The sequence below is a fragment of the Pleurodeles waltl genome, chromosome 11, assembly GCF_031143425.1.
Source record: "Pleurodeles waltl isolate 20211129_DDA chromosome 11, aPleWal1.hap1.20221129, whole genome shotgun sequence".
Lineage (NCBI taxonomy): Eukaryota > Metazoa > Chordata > Amphibia > Caudata > Salamandridae > Pleurodeles > Pleurodeles waltl.
The window spans coordinates 636,555,083-636,579,504 of NC_090450.1; the positions used below are offsets into that span (position 1 = coordinate 636,555,083).

Below are 24,422 nucleotides of genomic sequence, written 5' to 3' on the forward strand. Positions count from 1 at the left end.
GAGGTTAGTGTGCCTCGTGCTATGTGTGGTGGGTGATCTCTGTCCAATCGAAGGGCCAAGCTCTTTTATCTTGCCGCCTGGGAGCTGTCCTCGGTGCTGAAAAGAACCAACTCTGTCGATCCCGGTACGAGGATGTGCAGAATGGATTCTGACACAGATATACAGGAAGTGACAGTGCAGAGAAATACAAGTGAACCTCTTGTAGCCAACACACCTCAACCGCTCTCGTCTATCAAAGCAGCTAGAGACCCTAGATGCTTTCAGAGCTCATTTCTTAAGCAGGGGTCGTCTTCTGGCACTGTCACCAGAAACTCCTTGAAAAGATGGCTTTGAGTCATCCCCACTGCGTTCAAAGAAAACATAAGCCACTTGACAAGACCTAGTTGCTTTGCTTTACCCCATTCACTCACACCTCGCAAACTCTTGCCAGTCATTCTCAGAAAACAATTAATTACTACTGAAAAGTAAAATATTTCAAAATATTGATAAATGAACCACCCTGTAATTGATTATCTGTTGGTTAAAGCGCTAGAAGAAACTTTAAGTACTAACTCAATCACATATAAAATAACACAATCGATTATGTGTTTGGGGAATTTATAGGTACTGCTTTAGAGTTTTGGGAAGGTGACAGTATGTGCTTTATAGTTACAGTTTATAGTTACAGTTAACAAATACAATTTTATATTTCTTCCCCGTGGAAAAAGTGAAAGATCCTTAAATGAGTCTGTTACTCTTGTGTATTCAAATATATTCAAACATAATTATAGACTACTTTTTAAGACTACAGTCCTGTGCTGTAACCATTCATTAGTTAAAGGACCAGCCTGGAAACCTTTTAATTCGTAAGTGAATGCAGGTAGAGTGGGACTTTACTTAGAGGAACAGAAAGAGGCAGCTGGCAAGGAATGGGCCAACAATACATGTAGCATTTTCACACATCCACCAAAACCATATCAATCTATTTCTCTTTGTGAACAAATCTATTTTATTATTATGTCTAGGGTGGCGGTGACCTGATAGAGAATATGCGATATTCCCACAGGCTTGCATCTCTGTGGTAGGGCCGGAGCAGAGTTAGTCATTTGCCGTGGAGAACTTGACATTTGTCTTAACCTTTCTCTGCCTTTTCTGTCTTTCAGAGACCCTTGTGCGTCTCCTGCTAGGTACATCTCATGGTGTCAGCACAATCTCTAGATTCAACAAGTCTACAAGAAGACTCACATTCAGGGGGATTGGACAACTTCCACTCACCTTGGCTAACCTCTCTGGGTCACCTGGATGCCTGGGGATGACCTTCTGCAGTCTCTGGAAGCCGTAGTCTATGGTGGGCTCATTTAGGGCTGAAAGAGAAGAAGACCTATGATTAGAAGTGAAAGGAAGGAGCAGTATCACTGAAAAAAACAGGAACAAGCAGTAAGACATAATACTTCAAATTAGGGTGGAACTGCCCAATGAGATGAATATAAGCCAATCCTGAACATAGACAAGCTACAGAATATACGTCTCTGTCTCAAACAAAATATCATCACATATCATACTTTATTTGCAGGATTTTTTAACTGCATACATTGGCAACAATACACAGAAAATTGAAATTAATTTGAAATTAACTATAGTCAATTTAAATAGACCAAAAATAATAAATACTTTAACAAAATGCCACGAATTGGGGTCTATAAATGTACATATAAAGGCAAACCTCATAAATACACAAATTAATGAATGTGTCTGCTGTGTTTCCCGTTTTTGAACCCATACACGGAGAACAATCTCAGAATCAGAGAGTCTTTCCCACCTCCATTTGCAAATAAGCCCAAATGTACACCCCTGAGCATACAAAACATCTTTCTACCAATCATTCAGGGCATAGGTAACTCCTTACTAATTTGACTGGGCTTGCCGACCTAAGTTTCAAAGCTTTTTTATAGTGGTTCTTCAATCTTCTCTAATTTTACTTGCTCTTTGGCCATCCCCATAAGAGCATGTTAAGTCAGAGCTGAAAGGAGCTTAACCACGTGTGCCTTGATTACTTAATTAATTTATTTATTCCACGACAATTAAAGCCTACATGCTGCCCACCTTACCAACAATAGAGTTTGTCTCATTTCTCATAAGTGATGACTCGCAGATGGATTGTGATATATATATATATATACACCAGCGGCTCATGGTCACTCTCAAACCTGGTAAGCAAGAAGAAATCATTTACAAAGCCTAAATGCTCTCACTTTATTGACGTGAAGTCAATGACAGAGGGTTTCGAACTAAGAGCCTAGCAAGGACAGAATGGAGCGCCCTGTTATCTTGCCATTTAGGCACTGCAACTATTTACATCCATAAACAGTTCAATGGTCCAGCCCTTTTGTATGTAAGCCCACACAAATAGACAATGTAGCAGGTGCATCTCACATCTCAGTACAGACCATCAAGAGATCATGCTGCTTAAACTAACTGATTTTCACAATTGTATATGTAAATCTCATCCTTTGGCAATATTTATATGTTCTAGTTCCTCCTTGGTACATGCTAGCATTATTTAAAGTTCAACACAAACTGGCTAACTAACTTAGAAATCAATTGGTTACATCCTAATTTTCCCAAGCAGTCACGACTCGTCTTTTCTGTATCGATTGTCCTCTGTCCATGAACACTTACACCACTCACACTGCGACATTCACTACAAACACTCTTAACCAAGTCTTTGTAACACTTACGTTCTACTAAAACATATTTCTACTTTATAGTTTCCAGAACAGACAATAGCAACACCTCACTCTTCAAAACTCCCAAACACTATTTGGCAACTCACAACAGGAGACTAAAAAAATGACAATCTCGCTCCACTGCATCCAAATTTGTGCACAGAAGCTGCTTTTCTGTCTGAAACTTTCTCCTACGTTGTCAATAGAACACACAATTTCGTTAAAAACGTGAGACGTTTCTATTTGTGTTAATATTCTGGCTTCCCCGCTAAATCTTTGCCATGTGTCACTTATTTTTTCCCTCCTACATTCTGCCTTTATCCTCTGTGCTCCTGGTTCATGTGCTATCACTTCTTTGTGTTTCAAAATCCTCACTTAATATTTGCTATCTGTAAAGTGCTTTGGCACTCTCCAGGTAGAGATGCAATATATAAAATTCATAATTAACAAATATATTTAAATCTCCACCAAGGGTAATACAGTCATCTGGAAAAGAGACTTTCAGTTCAGTTTACCATATCCACTCAATGTACCTTCCCTAAATCTAAACTGTAACCAGGTGTAGTAACACCACTCTTCTAAGGCCCTCAAACAAGTGAGGCAGCAGAGCATCTCCAATGTGTAATTGACTAATGTACACACCAGGAGGTGGCACAAAATCTAGCTGGTAAGTTACTGACTTCCTCCTCGAGTATTCAGAAATTTTGCCTGCATCTTGACCCTTTATTATACTGCTACAGAATATGGTGCCACCGACCTCCCACGAGCCTATTAATATTGGATTAATCGATGTTGATGCCCAAAGAGATACATTTACATACACGAAGAAAGTCGCATCACCATTATTGGATTCCCCTGTCGTGAACTCTACATCAACCCCAGCACGTAGGTCCATGATCAGGCAGGCTCTGAGACCTAGGCCTGAGGTCAATGACTGACATGTCACAGGTAGAGTAAAACTTAGCCAACAGCCAAACGCACAAACAGAAAAACTTAGATCAGATCCCACAGATAGAAAGCAACACCACAATCGTTTCTGGAGATTGGCTCTAATAAAACACACATTGCCAGAGGGATGCGTACATTCCCAAAAGCACCATAACGTTAGATGCCACATGTAGTTAGGAACCCTTAGCCAATCAGGACACAGTACACACAGCACACACAGTGATCATGCACCCCCTCAGGCTGGACACATGGAAACATACTCGCTGGCTAAAACTGCGTCCACGCCAAGTCAAGGCCCACTTGCATTCCCTCTCTGGAATAGTATTTATGACTCCATGACAAATGTTCACATTTTTTACCAAGAAAATAATGTTTATGGTTTTATGACACTCAGAGTAATGTATAAAAACCTGCTTCAATCTGATGCACATTAAGAGACAGTCCTTAGAATCCGGTTCTGTAACTGCTCTCTTTGCCGTAATGTTTAATTAAAAGAACCATTCTTACCTTGCCCGACGCCTCTTGTCTTTTGTTTTTTAAGGTAAATTCTCATTTGAGCAACATTTTGGTGAGCCAGCCAGCAGCTGATTGGTTCCTTGGACCCGATTGAGACCAAAGGAAGGGGACCCTGCCAGGACAGATTCCCATTTGCGCAACAAGGGAGGTGGGCAGAAGCCCCAATTGATTGTAAGTTCAACTGAATCCACAGGTCAGAGGTCTGTCCTGAAGCTGCTATCAGAAGGGTAAGAGACTCCATCAAGGCATTAGTCCTAGCATTTGGCATGTGACAAACTAGGAAAAAAGAATATCCACATAACTTGCTTAAGTCACTTTGTGCTGATCATCAGCATCAGGGAAGGTGAATATTGTTCTTTTTTTAGTTTGTTATTTTGGCTTACTGATCGCTTGGAATGCTGGGCACAACACAAATGGTATAGAGTAATTTAGGGTCAACACCTCTGTTGTAAGAGGTGTCTTTTGCTTGGACCGCTGGTTGTAACACAAATGGTATGCATAGGCTTTGGTTGTGATGTAGTGCCCACACTTACCTGATCTTATTAGGCTAAAGAGGTTTTCTCAGTACAACCGGTTTCTTAACACTTATATTATCTGAAAGAAGTGAGAGGTGTGTTCGATTGGACCGTTGGACATGGCACAAATGGTACGCAGGACCCCTGGGTGTGACATAGGGTATAATTCAGACGTTAGGGAACTATAATGATTGAGATGCAGGAGATAAGGCATAGCTTGTGTTTTGCCTAGAAGGGTCTATGGTTATTGAAGTTATCTGTTTCTTCTCTGCATAAGTTATTGTAATCTTCACCCCTGAGCTGATATCGACAAGATTATCAGGATCTCCTAGTCCTGCTCACTGTGAAGAGCTTCCCTTGGTCACAGGACAACCTGCGCTAGGTGCGAGCGAAGGTACCCCTGACAGACCATTCCCTTTATTTATTTTTTGTGTCTTATAAGTTTTTCTTTGTGCCAGTTTTAAGGGTGTTGTTTTGATATTGTGGCAGTAGTAAATTAATATGACTGTGTTTTTGTCTTGAGTTCTGTGTTTGTTAGTGACCCAACATGCTGTACCGGTAAATTTCATGTAACTGTTTTGCTTTAAGTGACGAGTGTTGTGTTTTGTCATTGAATTGGCAATGAAGACATTGTTGATTCTTACAAATTGCTATTTGATGCCAAAGTAAAGCTCGCTATTTTGATGCCAAATTTCAAAACTGTTTTGAATGAACAATTTAACTTTTTCTTAGGTTGTAGTTCTTCATATGCATTGATGTTTGTGTTTTTTAATGTTTATTTTGATGCATCTGTGAATAAGATTTAGCTCATTAGGTCTAGCAATTCCCTTTTTTATACTTTCCCTCTACCAGATTAGATCCAGTAATAATCGAGAATATATTCCCCCCTACTAGACTGGATTTAGTAATCCCTATGTACATATTTCCCCGCCACCAGAGTAAAAACTTAAACTTCTCTAAAAAACAGGAAAATTAGAAGCGAATAGTTCAAAATCCCCAATAAAAACATAAAAGCTAGAAGTAACTAGCCCCTAACAAACTACCCAAACTTATCATGGATACCCCACTAAAGCATATGCAGGAATACTTCCCGACACAGGCTAAAAAGCTTGACAAGTTCTGCCATGAATGACACCACACACCAAGGCACACGGGTTCCCATAGTCAAAAGAGTGAAACTTTGCCCCCAACTAGTTGAACACACAAGAACAACCATACAAAGTACACAGGGCAAACATGAACATTATTAGATACTATGGGCTGTCTTTGAGGAGGCCTAGGCTGATAACATTGACCTGCAAATAGCAAGTAAGGCGCCTGCACCACCCCCGCCATATGATGGAATGGAAGTGCTCTCCCTGATGCCTGCTATCTCCGCATTAGGATACAACAATCTACTAGTAGAGGGAGCCGAAGAGGCCCCTACCAAACAACAGGCTGTTATGTTTAGGCATGGAGGTTCAACAGGCCAACAGGCCAAGATACTCCCTGCACCACCCTAGTTCAGGCCCAAAGTTTGACCCCGCGCCCATCTGTACCATTCAGGCCACCGAGGCCCAGCGGCACGGGGAACGCACACTCCGGCTCGTTCTGGGGAGCGCACCCAAGTAACAGGAAGATTCATAGCAGTTCTGGATAGAGAGACAATTAGTAGGGTAAGGAAGGGGCTTGCAGTCTTCTGGGATCCTGCAACAAGAGTGGGTGCCACCAGGTCCGAGCCCATGATAATTATAGGTTGACCCGAAGGGAGAAAGTGGTGAGAAACTAGGGGAATACTTTACATGACCGTTCTGCGACTTTCTGGCAGATTGGACTAAGGAGAGGAACCAATTTGACTGGTCCTGGCTTAGGGGAGGGTCATTTGAGCCAGACGACATGGCTATGACTGCGGACTGCATCAGATATAGGAAGAAAAATCCTGAATAGGTTTTCCTCTAAATGCAGAGGATGTCTCATAATTTGGGAAAGTAATGGCGAAAAGGGAAAAAATAGAGAGTAAGAAGTGGATGGGATGAGACCAGGATGTTACTGCAAAGTCCCTGAGTTGGGAGCAGATGGCCCTGGTCAGAACAGCTGTGGCTGTAATGGCGCAGTAGGTGGTGGCACCAATGATGGCACCACCTCAGTAGTTCAGAAACAATAAATCTTGTAGTAGCAGGAGTCGAGGAGGTGGTACGGAGGACTCCCAATATCAAGACCGGGTCACCACCCTCCTCCTGCTCCCAGAACCAGATGAGCTGTGGGGCTAACAGGGGCCAGTCCTTCTCCCAGTGGATGACACACACACCCACTCTCATGTGTCCTGTACTGTCAGTTACTCGCAATCCAATTAGGAACCCACCTTGACAGTGCTGGTAAACAACATGCCCTACCACTTCCTAATAGACACAGGGGCAACAAAATCATGATTAAAAGAAGGGATTGTGCCCTTATCCAACAACTCCATGGATGCACAGATGTTTTCAGGCAAAGTCATGAGGACCCCCTTCACAAAACCCCTAGAATTAGACGTGGGAGGCAGATGCAAGAAGGGATGGCTGCTATATCATCCCTCATCCCCAACTAATTTCCTAGGAAGAGATTTAAGGGCCAAACTAAACATGACCATTCATTTCTCAGAAGATGGGACAATGACCTTTCTACCTTGGGTGCATCAGTACCCTCTCTGCAAAGAAGCTGATGAGGGTATAGCACCCACAATACAAGCACTAATTGATCTGGGGTATTCTGCGTGGGGGTCTCCCCCTGCAGTACATGGATCTTCCTGTTCCAAAAGCGCAAGGGAGGGACCTGGCACCTAGAACCTGGTGCAGGACCTGCACCCTCTCAATGACATTGTGGGCCAGGAATTCCCCGTGGTGCCAGATCCCCCCCATCATACTAAATAACATACCCGCGAGGCCTACTATTTCTCTGTGATAGACATCAAGAATTCATATTTTAGCATTCTGCAGCAAATAGTCAATACTTGACCGCATTCACTTGCAGAGCGGTTCAGTTGCTAAACCGGAGACTACAGCAAGGGTACTGTGAGTCCTCCAGTATCTTCAAGGAAGGACCTTGCTAACTCCTGACTGGATAGCACCCTAATACAGTATGCTGACAACATCTTGCTATGCAGTCCCCCAGAGGACCTATGTCATCAGGACACAATAGCCCTCTTAACTGCACTTGCCGAGAGAGGGTACAAAGTAGAGAAGGGGAAGATACAAAATGTGTAGCAGAAGGTAAGCTTTCTGGGTGAGCTAATATCAGCAGCTGGTCAGCGGATCACACTGTAGTGCATGGATACCATCAGGGTTATGCCACCACAGAAAACAAAAAAGGGCATGCAAATGTTTTTAAGGCTGTGCAACTACTCCCGTCAGTGGGTATTTGATTACAGCACACTTGTTGCCCCCTTACTCAAGGCCATGAAAAAGGCAAAAGCTGGCTAGGAGGAACTAGCCTGGATGCCTGAGATGCACGACGCCTTCTGCAGAATCAAAGCAGAGATCACTCAGGCACTAGCAGCAGCGGCCTTTGCTGTTGACAAAAGCACCTCCATTGTGATGGGGGCACCGCTGACACTGTATGCAGAACATTCAGTGTTCAAGGTTATCCAAAACAGCCAGAGTACACTGACTACGCAACCAGTTTCAGGCTACAAACTTACTGTCTTCAGACCATCACTAAGGGCAGTAAGTTGCAACCTAGTAATCCCGGTCAACCTTCCTAGCAACACTTACCAGCACACACAGCCGAATACAATAGCAGAACCTCAGAGTGACTCGTTTATTCCCAACCTTACCAAAGAGATGATAATGTATTTAAACAGATTTTCCATCTACTAATTATATTCCCCCAAACCCACTCTCCAGGTTGTGTCTTTGGCTATCCCCAGAACAAAGGGGCCTTTCAGTGCATTACACATGCACTTTGTTGACATGACTGATTGACTTGCTAACTATCAGTACCTGATTTTAGTGGTCTGCCATTTATTCTAGGTGGATCAAAGCCAGTCCTTGTATGCACTGCGACACCAAGGCAGCAGCAACTTTACTTGCCATAGAGGTAATACCCTGGTAGAGGGTACCAGACATCATCTAGTCGAACAACATAAAGCATTTTGTTAACTCCATGTTTGACCACATCTGTACCCTTCTAGGAATTACACATAAACTAGCCTCAGAGTACCACCCTCAAAGCAATGGTGTTGTTAAGAGGCTCAACGGCCTGTTAAAAAATAAGATAATTGAAATTTGCGGCAGTCTCAACAAGAAGTGACTCCACTGTTTGCCCCTAACCTTGTTTACACTGAGGAACACACCACCTCAGACCATGCCAGATAGTGACTGGTAGACTGATGAGGACACCCACCCGCAAAACTCGGAACAAATAGAGCATTGAGACTAGCTCTAAAGCACTGGGTGATGAATTGCATGTATATCTCTCAGAGCTAACTAAAATTGCCAAATTCTTATCCAAACAGGTCACCCACTGGAGCTGCAAGTGCACCAGTGCCAAGCTACCATAGCAAACACCTCAACCTGTACAAGAAGTTTACATTCAGAACTTTGTAGGAAAATGAAAGCAAGCCAAATGTGAAGGACCCTACCGAATAATCTTCGCCATGACCACCACCCTCAAGGTGGAAGAGAGAGATGCATTGGTTACTCCAACCACAAGAGGGCTACAGGCATCTCCCTTGGATCCATCCCAGGGCGACCAAAATTATGTATTATTGCATGTGTACATTCTCTGTTACTAGGGATGCTGCTGCATCCAACCATTCCTAAAAAACAGTCTAGTCTAATGGAGTCTATCCAGAGATCAACACAGTGCTTTTGTAGGTACCTCTCCCACATCACCTATAATTAAACAGCACCCAACACTAGCATTCCACATGGACTACACAGTGCCCTTTTGCACAACACATGGTATTAGTACATGACCCCCGTGGGATCCAAGACATCAGCCGGGTCATGTTACGTCTGTTCGCTAATACCACATACAGTAGGTGCTGATAGACTTTACTTGCCCCAAGAGATACCCCCTGGAAAAGCAAAATGCCTTCTCCATCTCCACCTATGTAGAATTAGGGCCAAAATGCAACTTAATAGAGTAGGGCCCCAAAGGGTAGTAGCAAATCTGACCCGCTATAAGACCATCCCCAAAGCATTGTACCTTCTCACTGTGTCTAGCGATATCCAAACTGAGCTAAACAGGATGCCCAGAAAGGGAGCTAAAGAGGAGGACATTGTTTGGCCCTGAGATTTTCCAGAGAAGAGATTCTTGGTGGATAAACTACCAACCCAGTGCACAAACTTGACCGCTCCGGCTTCCATCTGTGATCCCAGGTTGGCCCTTAGTGTGTCTGGGGCAGTCTTTGTTAACAACAAATGGACCCCAGACATGGAGTTTCAGTGCAGAGTCATCCACCTCGAACATATGAATGGAAATTGGTCTCATAGGGGAGGGTTGAACAACAGCATGGATGCCCTGTGTCAGGAGACATGGGACAGTGAGATAGATAGGTATATGTGGATAGAAAGGAAGGGTCAACCCCTAATTGTAAGGAAACTTACACTATATTCCTCATGTTTTAGAGGCAAGAAACCTTTCTGTTCGGTATTAATGAAAACTGTGGCACGATACTGCGCATTCCGGACATGCAATGGGGCACCTCCACATTGATGACACCTACTGGCAGTGCAATGAGCTTGCTTACACCCAGCTCATCCCTGGATGGCATTTCCTCTGCTCCTTCATCACCATATGCACCCAACCCTGGTCATCCCCGGAGAAGATCTATCTGAACTATACCAGCACCCGTTAAGGAAAAAAAACAACACTGTTGCATCAGGATCAAAGGAAAAGAACTGCTGATTATTTGGGCTGGGCTCAGTACAAGGACATTCCCTAGGAGTTTAGACTGTTCACTGACACCCAAGTATCATGGGGGAGGGTCCATACCCTTCTTCACCTTATAGACAAAAGTGAATGCCCACTGGTGGCAAATAACCTGTTGGGAAATGCTCAGAATGATGAACTGCACTGAGCTCAGCCTTAATGAAATCAAGGAAGAACTGAAAGCCATCTGCCTCATGATGATGCAACATTGGTAAGTGTTAGACTTGATTACTGAAATGGAGGGTGGGGTGTGCGCGAACATCGGTGCATATGCTGCACTTTTATACCTGCCAATGACCTGGACAATGGAACTCTGATGCTTGCCATTCAAACATTGCACCAACTACAGAAAGACATGCATGAAGAGGGAGGTGCCCCTGAGCAGGAGTAGTTCACGAACTGATTATTCTGGATCCCCAGTGGCTGACTGGTATGTGCTCTTCATTGTTGCCCATTTTTTTAGTATTACTGTTTTTATGTGGTTTCCTGCAAGTAGGGGTTTTCTGCTGTAAAAACACAGATTCCAGATTGGGTAGAGTTTAAGTAGCTATGAAAGTGGAACAACCAGGTACCCACAATGCGACTGTAATGACATGCGGGTTGATGGTGTAGTTAAATATTCAACTAGAGGAAGGAAAGTTAATATTGGATTAATCTATGTCAATGCGCACAGCGATACATTTATATACACGAACAAAGTCACATCTCCATTATTAGATTCTCCCATTGTAAACTCTCCATCAACCCTGGCACGAGGGTCATTGGTCTGGCAGGCTCTGAGACCCAGGTCTAAAGTTAATGACAGACAGGTGACAGGTGGGGTAACACTTAGCCAGGAGTCAACCGCACAAAGAGGAACACTTAGATCAGATCCCAGAGATAGGCAGCAACACCACAATAGTTCCTGGAGATTAGCACTAGTTAAACACACATGGCCAGAGGGATGTATTCCCAAAAACACCATAAAGTTAGATGCCACATGAAGTTAGGAACACTTAGCCAACCAGGACACAGCACACACAGCGACCACGGGCCCCTCAGGCAGGACATATGGACACATACTCATTGGCCCACATTGTGTCCATGTCAGGTCAAGGCACACTTGCATTCCCTACCTGGAATAGTATTTATGACGCCATTACAAATGTTCACATTTTTTACCAATAAAGAATGTTTATGTTTTTTTTACACACAAAGAAATGTATACAAATCTGCTTCAAACAGATGTACATTGAGAGACAGTCCTCAGACTTCAGTTCTACCGCTCCTCTCCCAGGCATCTCCTCTCCCAGCCATAATGTATAATTAAACAAATCGTTCCTGTTTTGCCTGATGCTTCTGGTCTTTTGTTTTTTAAGGTAAATTCTCATTCAAGCAACAAGCCTCACCCGAACAATGCAGGATAACAGTGTCCACCTACCTGTGTAGATGAATCTCCCAGGCGCTCCTTTGCAGAACTGCTTGGATTTGTACGATAGTGTGACTTCCACCACACCTGGAATGTGTCGAGGAGGAGTCTGGACCCGGATTGCATGTGGCGTTATAAGCTGGAAAGCGAAGGAAAGAGGAGCAATGTCATGATTTCTTCCATTATGTAGATTTTCTAGATATTTCTAATTTGTCCACATCCTATGAGGCTGGAGACAGTAACTACGCAGGACCCCCGATAGATGCTAGGGCCTGTGACGGATAACATTCCCCACAACACATATACTATTAACCAATGTACTAGATTTCTATTGGAGACTAAGTAACCTTAATCAAAGAGGCTCAGAGCAGACTGGCCCTAACAAATATCCAACGGTTCTTGACTTCTGCAGCACAACCTGGCTTTCAGATTCACTGGAAAATCCCAATAATTCTCCTGATTTACAGCTAGGCCTGTCCTCCTTTGATACCTCTGTTATAGGCTCATTGAAGCAAAGCACTCCCTAATTTTTCTCTCAGGGTTCATTTTTAGTCAATAAGTAGTAGCGCTGTGCATAACAGAATTAGTTTTGAGTCGTGTTTGTCTCTGGAGAAAAGAAGCCAAAGTAAGTGCTTTACAGATTGGGCGATGTGGTCCAAGTCATTTCACCACTTTACCACAATTGACAAGTTGACGCTTAACATTCATTTTAATCTCTCTTTCAACTGGAGTTTTATATAGCTGAACTGTCCTAGGATAGCATTGCTCAACTAAGAGCTCACATCAAGGCATACTACTGAGAAATTAGCAATGAGGAATTAGTGAAGTTATTGCAACAGAGCTGTGTCAGTGTGTATAGAGCTCAACTGGGCTATTTAGAACAACAAATTAAAGAGCGAAAACAGTCGACTGAAAGCTACCTCATGGTGCATTGGATGATATTTGGCCTCTACTGTGGTACTAGTCACCTAGGCAAACTCAATAGGGGCACTGGTCAGCCAAGTTATAGTCCAACGGGCCACTAGTCATGACCCAATGCTAATAGATTGTAAGTTAACTAAGAACTTCTGATAGGATATTAAGAAGCAGAGTTATTTAATGTGACAGCCTTTATTGTAAAGTAGGTATTTGTCAACTGAGCCATTCCAATGAGGGAATTAGTCAACTAAATACTTTATTAGAAAGCTGAGCAGTCTAGAAGGGAATTATCTGGGTTATTTAAAAAGGCATTAGTCAACTGAGCTCTCATAAAGGCGTGTTAGTCAGCTACTCTATCTCAATGTGGCATTAGTCAACTTAGTCCATTGGGCCCTCAGATACCTTCATTTTCTCGGTAAGGCCTTATTGGAACTATCTATGATAATCATCAGCTAAACCATCTCGATGGGCATTAATCAACTTAACCTTCTCAAAAAATCATTTGTCACTACAGCTGTCTTCATGTGGTATTATTCAACTTAGGCAGCTCAAAGGATTACTGATTAACATTGTTAAGCCAACTGAACAATCTAAGTAGGGTATTAGCCACCTTACCCATCTCAAAGAGGGCCGTGGTCAACTTAGTCAACATAATAGTGTAGTCGATTGAACTAACCAACACAATATTAATCTAGTAAACAGATGTCAATGAGGGTATAGTTCGTATTAAAGATACACTACTACTTGGTTGGTAGAGTTGCACTCTATTAAATTGCACAAAAATAAATAATTGCTCAAATAAACTCTCTTGGTGTGCTCATCATCACCTGAGCTATTCTGAATAAAGCTTTTATAATTTGATCACTATCAATAGGACATTATCCAACTTAGGTTTCTCAGTGCTGTGTTGATTTATATTTTTCTTTTTCATACATCAAAGAATCACTTAACCATTAGCACATAAATATACACCTTGAATCAATTAAGTATTAACACAATAAAAAAATCACGGTTCTGTAATATTGGGCTTGGGCCGCCTCAAATACATGCAAGCTCCCTGAGCAACAGCATTAATGTGTTAGCCAACTCATCTACTAAAGAAGTTCATTAGGCCAGTGTTCCTGCTTAACAAGATATCTCAAACATAACTGTGCTACATCAGAAAATATTTTATTTGCAACTGTGTTATTTCAGGGCAGGTCATTGAGTTCAGGTTGAATAGCATAACTTGTGTTCATTTTCCCTTCGCAACAACAGCCTGCAGAGAGCAATAGAACAATAGAAACAAGCAGAGGGACCTACCTCGCTCCACACAAGCATGGTCCCAAACACAACCTGCAGGCCATCGAAGAAGTTGTCCCCGATTATGATGACCATGGCTCCGCCGGTTGTCCAGCCCTCACTGGGGCTGATGGCTTTGATGCAGGGAGTGGCTAATAAAAGAAGGGAAAGATTCAGTAATTAAATGTAATGTAACTTTATGCACTTATTTCTCAACATTTTTACTCTCCAGCTCGTCCGACCTTTAAAAGGACCCTAGGAAGCAAGAATTAACTCCTGGCCCGAAGTCCTCTTAATTGCTTGGCTTCCCTTCCGTGGCACCCAGCATCATTTAGGCCCTGGGAGACCCACAGCAGTGTAAGGTAGTGTGGAAACCTAATGAAGCCTGCAGACGGAGTTTTGAAAACCTTTTCATTAACATATTTTGGTTAGTTGATCGCCCAGCAAGGTACAGGAAACATGCTGCTGCTTTGGCAGGGGCTTCCTCAGCGACCTTATTTTTAAATATATACTAATAGATTTGCTTTTATTTAAGGCTTTCAAAAATATGTTTAGATTTTTTTTATTTTGTATATTTATTTATTTTTGACGGATTTGGTTAACGTGCGACAATCCTCCCCTTCCATGTGTGCAGGGCTCTGGACTTCACATCACACCAGGAACCCAATGTGGTTTTGCAGGCCTCTCCAAAGCCAATCCATCAAACCAGTGCAGGATGCTGACAGGGTCAGAGTTGGAGGAGAACTTTGGCGGGGCTCCAAAAACATGCGCCTACTTTGAGCAGCCAGTCAATCACATCCAATCAGTCCAGGGAAAACGGGAAGAAAGAAAAGCTGGACCGCCTCACTAGAGCACAGAATCTTGGGATTTTCTTTCCTTTATTTTTTTTTCGCTGCCCGCTGGGGGAAATTAACACGGCTGCAAATTCTTTACAGATTCAATCATTTTATTCCAGTTCATTAATTCTTCTTTGGGTTGCTACAGGCCCCGTAAAGAAAAAGAAATAAAATGAGATGGCAGTGTAACACGATCTCACCCATAATGTAATAAAAGCCTGGCCGGTGTATATCAGTGTTAAGAGGTCTTTGACATACATTTGTTTGGGGGGTCTGGCGGGTGGAGGACAGCTGTAAGGTTCTCTGCTGTCTTAGTTTATTTACAAAAGAGGTAGACTACGTATTGATTTATTGGTAAGGGTGCTTGTCCATCGTGCTTTAGGAGCAACTAATATTGGCCTTGCACGTGGCCTGCATTGCAAGTCACACATTTCGAGGTGCCTGATGTGTTACCACTTCATTCATTACTGTACATTGGGGAATATCCAACATCACACAGTGTGATACCGGGGTGAGCTGGCTGGTGATAGGATATACCGTGTCTGAAATTAAGTTGGTGACTCACTTTGTAAACCAGCTGACCTCACTGTGAGGGTTTCATGTCTTGTACATTTCTGAAAGGAACACTCAAACATAGATACTGCCTATAACCCAGATTCAAAGCAGGGGGCTCGTTTTAAGACATGTTACCAGGCCTCAAACCAGGCAGCCTCTGCTCCAGCCAGGCTTTCCAGACCCATGTTTGTAACAAGGGCACAAGCCATGCAACTTGGCAAAAGTGAAATAGTATAGGAGTAATTCCAAAGTAATCTAAATGAGGACCAAGTAACATTGAGCCTTCCAGCATAGACTCTAGATAAATGAGCCTCAATTCACATAATTCATACTCAAACTATGTCACCTTAGCCCAAACCATAAAAAACAGACATAGGCTAAGTAGCACAGGTTCAAACAGTGAATTCCTGGCCCAAATAGTTAAACCGAGCCTGAAGTCATACTTTGGAGTCAAGTTATAAAACCTGAGTTAAGTAATACAACCTTGGGTCAAGTCACAGAGCACAGGTTCCAAGGATACGACCCGGAATGATGTCATACTCCATGGTCTCAGATCTTGAAACATGGGCTCAAGTCATGTTTTTTGTCATACTAAGCTCAAGTGAGACCCATGGTTTAAACCATGCAACACACAGTGATGTTGCTCAGCCGTGCCTCATGCTTTGCAAGTTATACTTTTATTGACTGAACTTGGACTCTAGCCCATAACCTGAACCCAAACCATAAATCCTACACCCATATCGTGTATCCTTAGCTGATATTGGGTAACCCTATCTCAAACATTTGGGCTACGGTCACATCATGGAACCCATGTCCAGTCATGCAGCCTCACCACACATCGGAACCCTGGATAACATGTTTAAACATGTTTAAGACCGACAAAGCCAAGTGGAGAAAGCAGTATGCTAAACTAAAGACTGCAACAGTTGCCTTATGCATCAAGATTTACCTGCTCGGGTAGCTCTGGGACAGATCACCCAATCACCTTGATCGAACCTTACAGGTGACAGCCACCTAAATGCAAAACCTTAGACACTTATATTTTTATTTCGTCCCTAGTGTCTTCAGAGGGGCTGAACCAGTCGCTACCTTGCAAGGCGTATTGGGAGAGATTATTCATAGAAATTTGCAGAGCAACTTAGCATACACCCAATGATGTTGATGGATGAGGACGCCCTTTGTGTACATTTTCACGGTGTATTTTGTGCAAATCACTTTTGAGAAGCATGGCTTGTTGGGAAATTGCACACTTCACTGCAGTGGAAAATCCCCAAAAAATAGTTTTGGCACTTGTGTTTGCAAATTCAAGATCCATAAGAATTTGAGGAAGGAGTCGTTTCCTGATGGGCTGCCACATCCAACTACTTTTTTTTTTACAGATTCAGGCTCCTAAAACACATGTGTTTATTTAAAAAGCACCGGTGCATGTGTTTACTTTACGAAATCCTGAATGCTTAGTTTAAAATGCCTTGATTGCATGCATTCACTTTAAGACAAACTTAATGCATACACTCATGTTCAGATGCATTGGGTGTGTAGATTTATTTCAAGATGTATTCGATTTGGTTGAATGCATGTATGTAGTGATTCACAGATGCTTGCGTTTACTATAAAAGCAGTGAGCCCTTATTTTAAGACATTCACATACACACATTTGTTGTCATATGCACTTAATTTAAGATGTATTGAAGATATGTATTTATTTTAAAATGTACTGTGTGTTCCTTTTATTGTGTAATGCAACATGAAATGATTATAAGTTGTATTGCCTACTTGTGTACATTTTAATGTACATAAATTGCATTGCTTGTTTCATATACGTTAATTTTAGGATACATCTTATGGGTATATGTAATTTAAGATATATCATAAGTGGGTATTTATTTTACAATACTTTGGATACATGCACTTACTTTAAGATGTGTTTTCTTCAATATATATCCAATCCATGTCTTTATTTTAAGATGTATTAAATTAATGATATGTTGTCTGCATGTATTCATTAAGATGTAATGGAAATGTGTATTAATTTTAAGATGCAATGTTTGCATTTGTGCATATTAGCATGTATTAATGTGAATACAGAAAAGATTGAAATATCTATTTTAAGGTGTCTTCCTAGTGTTTTATTTGAAAGACGCACTGAACAGACATGTTTAATTAAGTTTTTAGAGCACAGAGAGGCGTAAACAGACTTAAAGTTCCTCAAAAGACTCATCTTCTGGCACATGCCGAATTCCTAAAACAAAATAGCAAATGTGACCCTGTAGGTAATGTTCCAGTATTATCTCTTTGCACCTGCTCTATCTGTAATATTCACTCGTACCTTAAATAAAGGTTGGCATTGCATCTCGCAAGCAATTTCAAAAGATTTACTGCGGTAAACGCTTATTATAAGTGACCCAAGATTGTAGCTGCTATACTTAACCAAACGTAAAGCAAATTACAGTAAATGTTAACATATGTTAATGTAGTAAAGAACTGGGCTTAATAAAGGTAGATACCAGGATACTTTACAGGATTAAAAATGTCAATCACCTCATCTTGCATCTGTAGCCCCCCCCCCCAAAAAAAAAAAAAGCATTCTCTGCCCTCTAAACTTCAAAAGAAAACCCCAAAAAGCAGCAAGAAAAGAAATGTGGAGGTGCGTACCATACTCCAGACAAGGGTCCGTACCTTCAGACGGATCAAGTCGTCTCGCTCTCCGACCATGCTTGGAGTTGTTGTGGACGAACATGTTGTCGGATACGGCCAACACATGACCATCAACGCTGACAGTTGTCGATAGTACCACCTGGAATGAGAAAGGCTTGTGTTAGAGACATCCTTCAAATGTCCCACCAGGCACCGTGCCTATTCGATCTCGTTCTTTATGGCCTTCTAATGTGTGTCTGGAATGGTCCTTTGACTCTGGGTAATGGCGCTCACAGAAGAGCCTCCTATTAAATGTTTAACACAAAAAAAGTCATGACTTATCACAGAGTAAGAGGAATCTTCACCTTGTCAATGGAACTGATTACAGTTTGTCAATGCTACTGGAGAAACAGCACAAGGCTTCTCCATCTTTTATGTACAACCCAACAAAGGTGGAGCATGGTTTGTTTCTCTCATTTGCTTCCAATAAAGGCACTAGCAGGCGTTGGGGTTTTGAAGTAGCTTCTAAACGCATGCTCTGCAGGAGTTCAACATACTGTCCATCTTAATTTTTGAAAATTCAGAGTCATCATTGTATATATGATTGCGTGGAGTGATATACATATTTCAACAATTTGCATGCCTGTTCAAAACACAATAAATGTACAGTGCAATGCTTAATGCATCTCAGTACATGACAATAATTGCAACTAAACAGTTACACCATCTATTCCTGGGCAAGAAGGTATGAGATTCCCTGCTGGTCAGGAAACGGTAAAAGAGTGCAATAATATAGGTGTAGGCTCATTAGGATGTTGAAAGTCAGCAGGTGAGGGTGTGATTAGAGTAAGCAGTTAATGGTGGGAAAAAGGTTGGCTGGAGCAGGACTTTGTCATTAAAAGATGAATGCTCTAGGGATGACAAGTGTAGAGCAGTGCCTTAACAGGAACCTCTAGCAAATGTTGCTGTCTAGATTTCCCTTGTCTACTAACACCATCTTCCTTTGGCATGTGGATATTTTAGTAACAACCATGATAATAGCTTAAAAGACATTTTGGTCGAGGAAGTTCTCCCCTCCACTGATCATATGTCAGGAAGACAGAGCTTCGTGTACAGTAAGATGAACTTTAATAGCAACTTCGAGAAAGAAGGCTCTGCAAGAAACCGTATAAACCTGCCAACAAAATACGAAACTCTGCAGAGATACACTCCTTTATAAAAACATATTGGAGATGATAGGGAGCTCAGACAATGGACCTTTTTATATATAAAGTCCTCTTCCTAAATGTAAAAGTCCTGCCTAGCGCTTTGGGTAATCACCAATCAAAAGTATCATTTGGCTAGCCTGTGCTCTAAATGCCATGAGGGCTCAAAGCTGGGAAGGCATCCTTTACAACCATACATTGCATACAATAAATGTGCCTTTGAAAAACTCGACTCACAATAATCTTACTCGACCTGATAAAACGCACCCTTCAACTTAGGCACATGATTGTATTAAAAAACACTGAATAGATTTGCATCCACTGATACAGCTTCAATGTGCATGAAAATGAAAATCAATATGGCTTTTCAGTTTTCTCCAAGCCGACGCTACACGAGCCACTTTCTCTTCTTTAATGGCCAACTGCAATAACATTGATTGGCAACACACGCTTAGTAAGTCATTCATTTGCAACTCATGGTTTTATTACATCACATGGTGTGGCTAAATTTCCTGTCAAACATTTTTTTCCTGTAATCTGTCCTCTCAAATTTTACATTCATGTAACTTTCCAGCAGTCTTTGTTGAGAGAGAATCTACGTTTAGGAAGACGGGTTGAAGGATAAGTTGTGGTTCCTCCTTAGACCTGCGTCTTGGCAAAGGGTTTTGCGTGTCTCAAATTCCTGTAATCATTAAGTGCTCACTGCAGGTTGGGCGTGTGTCGTCATTGCGTGCTTGGGTGTAGGTCTAAAGCGAACGATTCCAGCATGACATAGCCCTCTGATTCACATGGACTTGATTAGTTTCCATGAAACAATGGAAACACATGCTGTGCTGGGGCCATGAAGCCCCTGCCAAGCAACTGGGAAATGCACCTGAGTTCTTCCAGCATCCGCAAGATTTATGACAAGATGTTTCAGGAAATCCAAAATGGAAATATCAGCACATATTTCAAGGAGGCGAGGCACTGTGGTTGGATCAGGCAGATGAAATCAGGACTCAAGATGGTGCTTCTGCACACAGCACAGATTTCCCACCCGGAGCTTGGCCCCAAGCAACTCTTCTCCTAAGCCTTCTAAGGCCTAAGCACTTTCCAGACTAAGCCCTCAGAAATAGAATACAGTCTTTGCTCCTTGCATCCTCACCAGGTAAGAGTGAGGAGGGATTTCATTGTCATGAGGACATATCAGGTAAAGTGCATCAGTTCAAGGCACTTTTGTAGTGGTTCTAGCTAGTTTTGCACTGGTGCCAAGCAGATTTGTAATGAGTTTCACTAAAAACTAGAGAAGAAAAATGACATTTGCACTACCTGACCAGTTAAAAATCGCAACTCTTTTCCAGTTGGACAGTAAAAACATCAATTCAAAACTTGTGTAAAATGCTCTGACACCGGGGCAAAACTTCTTGTCTTGTCACCAGTGCACTCTACATCTTCTGATTTGTGAAGAAGGCTCATATGAAATCAAGATTAAGGCTAAAACCTTTGTATTATTGCCTTCGATGCTGTGGGAGGTGTGGTGATGGAATTTCAGCGCCTCAGGCAAAATTATGTTTTGTCCATATTGTCACTCCCTTATGCATAGTAACAATGCATTTTTAATCCATATGTTGTTATCTGGTGCCCCCTTGAGGTTGCATCACAAGGCAGTTTCCTACAATGGTTTTAATGGAGAACCAACTCTCTGGAAAGGGACAGCGTAACTAATCTGGCATCAGTTTCTGTGTATCTGGGCATTATCACCAAGACTAAATCATACAATTAAAGAAATCTGCTCCAGGCTTGTTCAGTATAAAACCCTGTGCTTATTAACTCTACCCCACACTCTAGTAAGTGGTCACATGTATTTTTTCTAAACCAGCATTGAGTTCAATGTGAGAAGTTCCAACTATTTATGTAATCTATAGGTCATAATGGGAAGGCCTGTGGTTCTGACTTCCAGGACTTTTTCTAAACTCAGCCATCTGTCCAATTTTAGAAAATTCATTTTGTTACCTGGAGCCATTAACTGTTGTGAATCAACAATGGTGTATGTGGCAAAAACATTACTGTTGCTTCCCCAGTGTCCAGCTTCAGATGCACCAAACACCTGTTAGGTAAACACAGTTGCTGATGGCCGATATCTGTTTGGGACCTTTTTTCATCTTTAACACCCACCCTCTGGGGATACACTTGGTCCATTCTATGGTTCACAGTCCTATCAACAGGTGATCACACCACAGACATAAGTGGTACTTCTCTATTTAAAGATGCTAACGTTAAGAAGCCCTTCATTTGCAGCAAAGCTTGGCCCCTCCCATATACTGGAAGAATAGAATGAGTTTTTTGTTCCAACAGAATGACACTTCATACTATCGCGTTAGCACCATTCTTTGCGAAGTATCCATGTCATTCTACCTGCATATTCTGCCATCCGCAAGAACTGTGAGAAAGGATCACAATCACAGCGCTCAAATCGAAGGGGTGTGACTCCTTTACTGCAACGCTCACTTACTGGCACAGGTACATTACCACTGACTTGCATTTCTGAGTGGATTTTTATGTCTGGCTGAAGCTCTCTGGTATTTGTGGCTCTGCACGTGGCTAAGACAAGTTGGACTCTGTGATTCTTTAGATCTAGCAATACTTTGAAGGGATTTGTTTTAAACATTCGTAGCAAACTCTCTTTTGGACGTTTCACGCGTTCTTTTGAAGGTTTGTCTATTTCAGTCCAAATTCCAAATTGATGTCTACTTGTTTAGACCAGAAGCATCCGTTATTGCTAGCCTTATGTATCCAAGTGTATTTTTTACTTCTTTTGTCAGAGATAACATATTTGGACTTTACAAATATCAGTGACATTCAAGGGAAACTAAGTCATGTTACCCCGGAGATATATATACAGCACACCACAAAGAGGTCTCAGTTCTCAGTGATCCAGGAAAACACCTTAATTTGCTACCCCAAGTCAAGTAAAGGTGAAAAATCACGAAGAGGAACTAGCTCATTAAAAAGTAAATTGAGCAAAAGGATCAGCAAACATCAAAAAGGTATCAATGCCAGAAAAAGATACCTTTTTGACGATTGTACCAGACAAATCAGAGCTTCAGAGTGGCATACGGCCATATTAGATCATGGTGTGACTCACCATTGACATATATGGGAGCAAATAGGGTTACACTCCAACTCCACACTGAAATGCTTTGAAACATGTCCCAACACTCTGCTGAATGTGCATAACGGGATTATTAACTTTGCATGATATGTAATCATCAACCTTGGTGCTATCATACTTCTGTCTTTATTATAAAGCGCTGTGATACACTCAGGTCAAGTTTGCACCATAGAATACTCTCACAATAAATAAACACTTTATTGAAATTAATTTGAGACACCAACCAACCTCTTCTGAATCTCACGGAAATAAGATAAAAACCCAGTAAGTCATGCATCTTTGATATATTTGCAATAATGAGAGACAATCTCCAGATCGTCCTTTGGATGCGGTACAGCAATGTGGACTATCTATAGAGCATGACAATGAAATGTCTGGGTGGAATTTCTTCAACTCCTCGCTGTAGTGTTTTATGGGTAATGAGTGTTATTTCTAATTCAAACCTAAATACAATGGGTACAGTTAGGGATGTGAGGAGATTCTCTATTGAGGATCAAAGTGCTGCTATCCCCATTTCACAGAACAAGCAAAAGAAGGGTTGCACTCTTCATTTGAAAGAACTGGTAAGAGTGATGAGTCTGCCCCACCGAAGTATATTTACTAAGCACACGATCTCCACCCCTAGTTTATATGGATAACCGATATTAGGTAAGAGGACGTATCCGAGGCGAGTGGTCAATTTGATTGGCTGCTGAGTTTTTGCAGTAAAGGTCTGATCTCTATAAATTACTGGGGGCACAGTGAAGGCCACACTACTAAATGAAATGGCTTTGGAATAATGAATAATGATCTATACCCCACTTCCATCAAAATACATTTGGCACAATAATTGTTAAAAGAGGGAGAGCGCTGAAAATAGACTGAAGTAGGACATTTTTGTTTCCAAAATGAGGTTCAGTCTCGTTTAAAAGGGAAATTTGGTCTGACAATAAAGGGTTTTATTTTCACACTATATGCTATTTCTATGATAGTCTTTCATGAGGACAGGGAGGGGGAGAAGGGATTGTGTTTTATTGCTGCGAAAGTTTATGTTGGGTAGGTAAAGAGCTCACTTTCTCTCGAAAAACTGTGCCAGCTATAAAAATAGTATAGTAAGTAAGAGTTAAAAAATGTGTATTACAAGGGCAGGGGAAGTGGAATGCACATTCCTCCATGGTCTCCGGCTCCCAGGCCCTCCCCTTGGCACAAGCCAACTCCTTTCCCCAGTGAGCATTTCCTGGGTCAGGGAGGCTGACCCTCCTGCATCTGGAACCAATCCGTCAACTCCTGACAACTTCCTGAAACACCTCACTCCATTTCCTGCCCCTCGCTCCCTCTCTCTCTCTTTGCCCCCTGGTTTGCTTCACTGTTCCAAGACCGCAGGCCCCAGCCCAAGACTTAGGGGGTCAGACACAGTTAGGCTCCAAGAAACACTACACAGGTCGACCTTTGACCTTCGAAAATCTTTACATCTTAACTAAACAAATCAAGGTCAACATTTCTCACCATTATCTTGTTAACTGTTTACATGCATTTGGCCAGCGTTCACATCAACACATCAATCAAAGCCCAACTTGTTTTCTCAGGAGTTAAAATTTGAGTTTTTCAGAAAAATGCAAGCTGGCTGGTGGAGTGTTTAGGCAGTTTGATGTTTGCATGTATGCATGTGTGTATACATCTGTGCGTGTGTGGTATGTCATACGGTATGATGTGTTTTGGTATGTTGTGTTCCTTTATATCAGTAGCTTGCAAAACACGTAACGCGTCCTTGACCTTGGCTGTCTCAAAGGGACGCAGCAACCGTTTGAGGGATCTAGGTAGAGGCAATAAAGAAGAGGAATTGTGGATTGGATGAATTTCCCCAAAAATGCTCTTAGCC

General features: G+C 42.0%; 1 protein-coding gene across 4 annotated transcripts in view; it reads right to left on the reverse strand.

Moving 5' to 3' along the window:
* The window catches only part of EBF2 (EBF transcription factor 2), a 193,842-nt gene that overhangs the window by 21,821 nt on the left and 147,599 nt on the right, over positions 1-24,422 (reverse strand). For 2 of the 4 annotated variants that reach the window (XM_069214155.1, XM_069214154.1), the window contains exons 8-11: positions 18,251-18,368; positions 14,205-14,335; positions 11,997-12,123; positions 1,255-1,343 (exon numbers count right to left, since the gene is read on the reverse strand). In XM_069214155.1, coding sequence (XP_069070256.1) covers positions 1,255-1,343; positions 11,997-12,123; positions 14,205-14,335; positions 18,251-18,368 — 465 coding nt within the window. Of the gene's footprint in view, positions 1-1,254; positions 1,344-11,996; positions 12,124-14,204; positions 14,336-18,226; positions 18,369-24,422 lie in introns of all 4 variants that reach the window. The other 2 variants (XM_069214151.1, XM_069214153.1) reach the window with 1 other exon arrangement.